Genomic DNA, 9,224 nt, shown 5'->3' on the forward strand with positions numbered 1-9,224 from the left:
GCCAGCTCTGGTTCACCTGGGTGGGAGGGGAGGGAGTGGGGACGGGGATGTGGGCCGCCCGCAGCCTTGACTCAGCTGGCTGGCAGCCTGCTGGGCTGGGGTGAGGGCAGGTCCTGTACCTCCTGGATCCAGGGCCCCAGGTTGGGTGAGCACTCATAGAGACAGTTGTCCTGGATGAAGTGGTGCTTGCAGGCGGGCTCCATCTTGCCACAGTGGTCCACGGTGAAGTTGTACAGGAGGGAGATGTTCTTGTGCAGCTCCTGGCTGGTGCTGGCTGAGCAGCAGGCCTTCTCCTTCCAGGGAGTGCACTGCGTGGGGAAGACACCGGACTAAGTGCCCACCCCCACCCAACACACACACACAACCTTCTGCCACCTCCAGCATCTCCCCATATGGTTCTTGCTCTCCTGCCTCAGGTGGGTTGTCTTAGGAAAGTTTACTGTGAGGACCCCTCTGTCCTTGATCTCCAGGAACTCCCATCCTGGGGGAGATTCAGTCACAACAGGGCTGATCAGGGGTCGTGGGAGCCGGAGAGAAACCCCGTGTTGGGGGGACAATAGCCATCACTGATGCAGCCCTTCACACTTTATAGAAAGTTCTTTGATATATTCATTAGAAAATAATTACTGAGTACCTATTTCTATTCCAGTCACTGTTCTAGATGCTGAGAATACAATAGAGAACAAAACAGAAATATGTGTTCATGGAACTTACATCCTGATAAGTGGGGACAGACAGTAAGAAACTGAAAGAGAAAAAAAATATGGTGTCAGGATCCAGTCAATCATATGGAGATTACAGCAGGGAATGGGAAAGTGGAGTATGGGATAATTGTTGAAATTTTTTTTTAAAGATTTTATTTATTTATTTGACAGAGAGATAGAGAGACAGCACAAGTAGGCAGAGTGGCAGGCAGAGGGAGAGGGAGAAGCAGGCTTCCCGCTGAGCAGGGAACCTGATGCGGGGCTCAATCCCAGGACCCTGGGATCATGACCTGAGCTAAAGGCAGCCGCTTAGCCGACTGAGCCACCCAGGCGCCCCAATTGTTGAAATTTTAAATAAGGTGGTTGTGAAAAGCCTCACCAGAGGGTGCCTGGGTGTCTCAGTCCTTAAGCGTCTGCCTTCGGCTCAGGTCATGATCCCAGGGTCCTGGGATGGAGCCCCACATTGGGCTCCCTGCTCAGTGGGAAGCCTGCTTCTCCCTCTCCCGCTCCCCCTGCTTGTGTTCCCTCTCTCTCTCTCTCTGTCAAATAAATAAATAAAATGTTTAGGGGAAAAAAAAAGCCTCACCCGAGGGTGACATTTTGAGCAAAGGAAGAAGGCAATGACCTATGTAGTAACGTATGTTGAATAACTTTCTCCTTGGCGAGTACTAAGGTCTGTGTCCCCAGCAATGAGACCAGTGCCAGAAACGTGGCAGGCCCATAAAAAAATATTTGCTGAAAAAAGTAAACGAAAGACCTCTCTATGATTTCCTAAATCTAAACTGAACTCCATCTTACATATAGACACACCATATCTTAGCAAGTTTTTAATATAGACCGGCTTTTTCAGGACAGCAAATACTGTGAAAAGGAAAGCCGTGCTATGTGTTTTGTTTTACCAGAGTTATTCACTGTTTTAGAAAATTATGTCATCATGCCAGCACAGCTTAGAGTATCTTACAGCATTTAAGTTGCCAATAGAAGATACCTGTGTCGATCTTCATCTGTAGTTGCCCTATTCATAGTGATTTGGTGAATAGAGGCAAACATGCTATTTGGTGTTGTTTTTTTTTAAGATTTTATTTATTTATTTGACAGAGACACAGCGAGAGAGGGAACACAAGCAGGGGGAGTAGGAGAGGGAGAAGCAGGCTTCCCGCGGAGCAGAAAGCCCCATGTGGGGCTCGATCCCAGGACCCTGAGATCATGACCCGAGTCCAAGACAGATGCTCAACGACCGAGCCACCCAGGCGCCCCCAAACATGCTATTTGATAGTGATTTCTAATGGAGTCATGCCAGGGAATTGACATATTGAAATATACTTTATTTTATTATAAGTTACTTTCTTTGTGCTTCTCCTTTGTAGTACAGATAGAGAATCATGTTGATATTTTTTAAGTTAAATGTGCAAATAGGTTCTATTGGCTTTGAATTTTATTCCAGGATAGAAAAAGAGTCAAAGAGTATTTATTGGGACACCTGGGCGGCTCAGTCAGTTAAGCGTCTGCCTTTGGCTCAGGTCACGATCCCAGGGTTTTGGGATCGAGCCTCGCATCGGGCTCCCTGCTCAGTAGGGAACCTGCTTCTCCCTCTCCCTCCACCTGCTGCTCCCCCTGCTTGTGCTCTCTCTCTCTCTCTCTCTGGCAAATAAATGAATAAAATCTTAAAAAAAAAATAAAGAGTATTTATCATAAAAAGGAGACATGGAGTCTCAATAGAGCTACAACTGACTGGCATCCATTTTGACTGAGTGAATATACAGCACCTATTGCTCTGTATCACAGCCAGAAGAGACCGTCTCCCCCACCCTTGACACTCCGTGGACTGGCACATAGTGAAGGTAGGAAGAACCATCCTCCCCGACAATCTCTCACCCTCCAAACCGCTGGGAGTGCCCACCCGAGTCCTGTCCCTGTACCACCACAAGGACTGCTTATGTCTGAGTCCCCTGTGTGTCCTTGTGCTTCTCTGGGCCTCAGTTTCCTCGTTTGTGTCATGTGGGGGAGAACATTATCTGCTACATCAAAGGACCACTGGGAGTATGAAATCATGGGCAGTAAACACCACACCTGGTAAGTGCTCAACAAATGATTATATCGTATCATTGCTGACATGGTATTCTCTGAGGAGGCCACCCCTAAAATCACCTCAGCCAATACCCCCCACCTCACCGTCATCTTCTCTCCCAGCAATAACCCAGGATGTGGGGGCATCTGACCAGTCGACCCTTCCCCCACCCCCCTGACTTCTTCTTCCCCATTAGAACCAGCCCCCTCCCCAACTTGAGCCACACTCTTTCCTCACCTGATCATGCAGCTTGTCCTCAGGGCCTGGCTTTGTCTTGTGGTGCTTGGCGTCCATGCAGACATTGAGCAGGTCTGTCCTGGTCCGGGCCCTGCACATGGAGGCTGTCCAGACCAACAGCAGCAGAAGTGGTATCAGTCTCCAGGCCATGTCTCTCTGTCCCTGCAGACGGAGCTTTGGTTAGGGAGGCCGAGGCCCAAAAGGAGAGGGCCTCATGCAGGGTCCCCCTTGACCCCCTGTGTCAGTCTCCCCACCTCCACAGTGAAGGATGGGGTCAGACCCTGTTCCTTCAGTGCTGGGGTCCTGAGGCTCCCTGAAGCTGAAGTAGAGAAGGTTGGCAAAGGGGTTCCTTCATCCCTGGGTTGGTGGGCTCAGAGAGGATCTGGGATTAGTGGATCGGCCCTGGGAAAGTCTTCCTCAGTTGGAAGAGATGTATTTGTGCCCACATCTTCTCTCAACTTTACTTAAGAAAAGTAAATAGTTTTACTATTTACTAAAAAAAAAAACTTAAATAGTTCAGGTCCATGCCCTGCTCCCCTGAAAAGGGCTAGGGACACACAGTGCCCTCACACCATGTCCAGCAAGTGCATGCTCTCCATCATACCCCAGATCACCTGGATTCCCTCGCCAGCTTAGAAACCTGTTAGCCTGGGGAAGGCAGTGACCCAGATCTACTGAGTTCTCCCAATCAGCACTGAGGTCAAGGGAGGTAGCACATGGGGTGCTATTTGGTTAAATAATACGGATGTGGAAAGACTGATGGTTTCCAACTGTTGCTTCCTCAGATGTTTTCCTTCCCTATTCTCTGAAAGCCATTTCCTTCCTCCACCCATCATAATCCTGGTGTCCTTAGCAATCTCTAGGCTAATGCACCAGATTCCTACCTTACCCCTCAGAAAACAAGTGTAGAGATCCCTGGACCTGAGGGACAATATAAAAGTACCCCATGGGGGAAAAAATCGATAAATAAACAAAAATAAGTAAATAAATAAAAGTACCCCATGGGGGCACCTGGGTGGCTTAGTCAGTTAAGCATCTGACTCTTGATTTCAGCTTAGGTCATGATCTCCTGGAGCCTGCTTAAGATTCTCTCCCTCGGGCGCCTGGGTGGCTCAGTTGGTTGAGTGACTGCCTTCGGCTCAGGTCATGATGCTGGAGTCCCGGGATTGAGTCCCACATCGGGCTCCCTGCTCGGCAGGGAGTCTGCTTCTCCCTCTGACCCTCCTCCGTCTCGTGCTCTCTCTCATTCTCTCTCTCGCAAAAAAAAAAAGATTCTCTCCCTCTCCCTTTGCTCCTCCCTGCTCCCCACTCCTGTGTGTCTCTCTCTCCCCACCAAAAAATTAATTAATTAATTAATTAATTAAAATGAAAAGTACCCCATGTTAGAGCAGTCGACTAGACAAGTGCTTAGAGTCCTGGGAGTCACCCAGCACAAGTGACACCCACTTCTCTCTTCCTGACTGACCCTCACCCCCCACACCCAGCTGTTAAAGATCTGTTCCTTTCGGCTGTCACTGAAATACCTAAGCTGACAACAGAGACTGCTTCCTCTCTCTCACCATCCCCACGTCCCCACAAAGCCCTGGCCAAGGGTCCTTCCAAAAACCTTTCTGGAATTCACTTCCCTTGGCTCTGCGTTTGGGGTCAGGTCTTCCCTCTTCCAGTTTCTTCCCCTTAAAGTCACCTTCCCCACAGGAGTCCGAGTGACCTTTCTTTCTTTCTTTTTAAGATTTTATTTATTTATTCAGGAGAGAGAGAGAGAACGTGTGCGAGCATGGGGGTGGGGGTGGAGGCAGAGGGAGCAAGAGGAGAGAGAAGCAGACTCCCCGCTGAGCAGGGAGCCAGACAGAACAACGCGGGACTCCATCTCAGGACCCTGGGATTGTGACCTGAGCCAAATGCAGATGCTTAACCGACTGAGCCACTCAGGTACGCCCCCCAGTGATCTTTCTAAAGAAAGATCTGCCCCTCCCCTACCCAATGTCCCTGTCACCCTTCCCTCCTTAGGGAATCTTGCCTGAGCCTCCTTTGCGGCTGGGAGCACACACAGCTGTGTCCGGACTGGCCTCTTTTCAGGCTGGCGATGGCTCCGGGGCCATGGACTTCCCCCAGTGGTTTCTGATCTCAGCCAGAATACACTGACTGTAATTTCCGCTTTCAGCCCTTCAGTCTTCCCTCCTCCGTCTTCCAGGCCCCACCCATCCAAGGCTCCATTAGCCTGTCAGAGTATTCATTCCCGTTTTCAGTCATCTTTGTTAATTTATTAATTATAGGATTCACACATTCAACATTCATCAAAACCTAGAGAAGCTCATCTCTAAAGGGGATCTGAATTTTTGAGGTACCCCAAATAGTTGTTAGGATGAAGCTAGCTTGAGGGGCATGAGGTGCAGTAGGGAAGAACCCAGGCTTTAGGGTCAGGCATGGGTTCCAGTGACAGCGCTATCCCTCATACAACCTTGGGAAATGTCAGTGAGCCTTTCTGAGCTTTAATTTGCTCACCAGGGGATTGTTGAGAATGATATATGGAAAAGCCTGGCACAACATGAGTAGGCTTAAATGATAGCTATCGGGTTAATTTTTGAGTAACCAGGTAGACACAGTTAGAGGTTGAAGTGCAGAAGTCAAGGTTCACAGAGAAAAAATGTCTCAAATCTGACAAATGATGTAATATCTCACCACCTAGCATTTCTGTAAACATAATTAAGCATTTTTTGATGGCCTTTTTAAAAGTTGTGGAAAAACATACATTATATAAAACTCGCCATCTTAATTCTTTTTAAGCGTATAGTTCAGTAGTGTTAAATGTATTTATGCTGTGCAGTTGATCTCCAGAATATTTGCATCTTGCAAAACTGAAACCCTGTTCTCATTAAGCAACAATACTCCATTTCCTCCTCTCCCCAGTCCCTGGCAATCGTCATTTAACTTTCTGTCTCTATGAACAGACTACTCTAGATATTTCATATAAGTGGGAATCACACAGTATTTGTCTCTTTGTCACTCACTTATTTCACTTAGCATAATGTCCTCAAGGTTCATCCATGTGTCAGAATTTCATTTCTTTTTAATAACTGAATAATATTTCATTGTATGTATCTGCTACATTTTGTTTATCCATTCACCCACTGAAAGACCCTGGGTTGCTTTCACCTCTTGGCTATTGTGAAGAAGGCGTACAATTATCTTTTGAGGACCCTGCTCTCAATTCTTTTGCGTATATATTCAGATGTGGAATAGCTGGATCATATGGTAATTCCATTTTTGAGGAACTGCCATAATATTTGCCATAACGATTGTACAATTTTACATTCCCACCAACAGTGTACAAAGGTTCCGATTTCTCCACATCCTCACCAACATTTGTTATTTCCTGTTGGCTTTATGTATCTTTTTTTTTTTTTAAAGTTTTATTTATTTATTTGACAGAGAGAGACACAGTGAGAGAGGGAACATGAGCAGGGGGAGTGGGAGAGGGAGAAGCAGGCTTCTCACAGAGCAGGGAGCCCGATGCGGGGTTCGATCCCAGGACCCTGGGATCATGACCTGAGCTGAAGGCAGACACTTAACGACTGAGCCACCCAGGCGCCCCGGCTTTTTGTATCTTAATAAAAGCCATCCTAGTGGGTGTGAGGTGATATCCCATTGTGTTTTTTTTTTTTAAGATTTTATTTATTTATTTATTTGAGAGAGAGAGAGAGAGAAACAGCATGAGAGGGGATAGGGTCAGAGGGAGAAGCAGGCTCCCCGCTGAGCCGGGAGCCCGATGTGGGACTCGATCCCAGGACTCCAGGATTGTGACCTGAGCCGAAGGCACTCGCTTAACCAACTGAGCCACCCAGGTGCCCCCCATTGTGGTTTTGATCTGCATTTCCCTGATGATGAGTGATGTTGAGTATCTGTTCATAGGCTTGTTGATCATTTGTAGACCTTCTTTGGAGAAATGTCTACCCAAGTTGTTTGCCCATTTTTAAATTGTATTATACATCTTTTTATTGTTGTGGGAGCTCTCTAGTTCTCTCTATATTCTGGACTAACCCCTTATCAGATGTATGAGTTGCAAATCTTTTCTCCCATTCTATAGGCTGCTTTTTCACTCTGTTAACTGTCCTTGGGTGTGCACAGTTTCCATTTTGATGCAGTCCAATTTATCTATTTTTTCTTTCGTTGCTTAGCTTTGGCTGTCATATCCAAGACATCATTGCCTCATACAATGCCATGAAACTCTTCCCCTGTTTTTTAAAGGAGTTTTATAGTTTTAGCTCCTACATTTAGGTCCTTGATCATTGTGAGTTAATTTTTGTATAAGATATAAAATGAGGATCCAACTTTATTTTTTTGCATGTGAATATCCAGTTGTATCCCAGCACCATGTATTGAAAAGACTATTCTTTCCCTCATTGAATAGTCTTGGCACAATACAAGTTGTCAAAAATCTGGACTCTCAGTTCTATTTCACTGACCTACATATCTACCTTCATGCTACTATCACACTGTCTTGATTATTGTAGCTTTGTAGTAGGTTTTGAAACCAAAAAGTGTGAGTCCTCTAATTTTGTTTTGTTTTGTTTTTTCAAGATTGTTTTGGCCGTGTCCATAACATTACGTGCCCATATGGATTTTAGGATCACACTGTCAATTTCTCCTAAAAAGCCAAGGGATTTAGATAAGGATTGAGTTGAATCTGTAGATCAGTTTGGGGAGTAATACCCTCTTAATAGTATTAGGTCTCCTGATTGATGAGCATGGGATATCTTTCCATTTATTTAGGTCTTAAAGTTCTGTCAATAATGTTTTATAGTTTTCAGTACACAAGTCTTTTACTTTGTTAAATTCACTTCTATGGGGCACCTGGGTGGCTCAGTCGTTAAGCATCTGCCTTCGGCTCAGGTCATGGTCCCGGGGTCCGGGGATCGAGCCCCGAATCAGGCTCCCTGCTCAGCAGGAAGTCTGCTTCTCCCTCTCCCACCCCCCTGCTTGTGTTCCCTCTCACGCTGTCTCTCTCTCTGTCAAATAAATAAATAAAATCTTAAAAAAAAGAAAAGAGGGGGCGCCTGGGTGGCTCAGTCGTTAAGCGTCTGCCTTCCGCTCAGGTCATGATCCCAGGGTCCTGGGATCGGGCCCCACATCGGGCTCCCTGCTCGGCGGGAAGCCTGCTTCTCGCTCTCCCACTCCCCCTGCTTGTGTTCCTGCTCTCGCTATCTCTCTCTCTGTCAAATAAATAAATAAAATATTTTTTAAAAATTCACTTCTATATATCTTCTTTTTTATGCTATTGTGAATGGAATTATATTCTTAAATTCATTTTTATATTGTTCATTGCTAGTGTATAGAAACACAACTGATTTTTGTATATTGATCTGGTATCCTGCAAATTTGCTAAACTCACTTATTAGTAATAATGTTTTTGTGGATTCCTTATGATTTTCTATATACAGTGTCATATCATCTGTAACTAGAAAGTTTTACTTCTTCCTGAGAACTGCTTCCTAGATAAGCAGCCTTTGAGGGATGCCTCTGACAACCCTGTCAGGTCAGGACTTGTGACAGAGCTTCTCCCTGCAGCCACTAGGCATCTTTTTAACCAAGCTGTGGACCAAATGGAAACAATAAAGCTTTTTGCAGCACAGGAAGGAAGGATGGAAGGAGGGAAGGAAGGAAAGAAAAAATAGTTTTACTTCTTGCTTTCCAATCTGAATGCCTTTATTCCTTTTTATTGACTAATAGTCTTAGCTACAATTTTTTCTTCTTTTTTTTTTTTTAAAGATTTTATTTATTTGACAGAGAGAGACACAGCGAGAGAGGGAACACAAGCAGGGGGAGTGGGAGAGGGAGAAGCAGGCTTCCCGCTGAGCAGGGAGCCCGATGCAGGGCTCGATGCGGGGCTCAAGCCCAGGACCCTGGGATCATGACCTAAGCCAAAGGCAGACGCTTAATGACTGAGCCACCCAGGTGCCCTGCTACAACTTTTTCTTAAAGTAATCTCTATACCCAAAGTGGGGTTCGAACTGATCACCCTGAGATCAAGCGTTGCAAGCTCCACTGACTGAGCCAGCCAGGCGCCCCCTAGCTACGACTTTTGTATAAGGTTGAATAGCCATGATGAGCATGGATATACTTGCTTATTACTGATATTAGTGGGAAAGGCTTTTGGCATTGACTATGATGTTATCTGTGAGTTTTTCACAGATGACCTTTATCAGGTTGTGGGAATT

The 9,224-nt window shown here is 46.0% G+C and overlaps 1 protein-coding gene across 1 annotated transcript; it reads right to left on the reverse strand.

The window, feature by feature from the left end:
- Positions 1-6: 6 nt before the first annotated feature.
- LOC102728256 (folate receptor beta) lies at positions 7-5,183 on the reverse strand (the record flags this gene model as incomplete). Its single annotated transcript, XM_081811021.1, is given in 6 exon segments — positions 7-16; positions 120-155; positions 158-308; positions 715-745; positions 2,988-3,171; positions 5,027-5,183. Coding segments are annotated over 5 exon segments (400 nt in total), but the record flags the coding sequence as incomplete, so codon positions are not given.
- Between the last annotated feature and the right edge of the window lie 4,041 nt (positions 5,184-9,224).

The sequence above is a fragment of the Leptonychotes weddellii genome, unplaced genomic scaffold (assembly GCF_054177405.1).
Source record: "Leptonychotes weddellii isolate Sample4059 unplaced genomic scaffold, ASM5417740v2 HiC_scaffold_5123, whole genome shotgun sequence".
Taxonomy (NCBI): domain Eukaryota; kingdom Metazoa; phylum Chordata; class Mammalia; order Carnivora; family Phocidae; genus Leptonychotes; species Leptonychotes weddellii.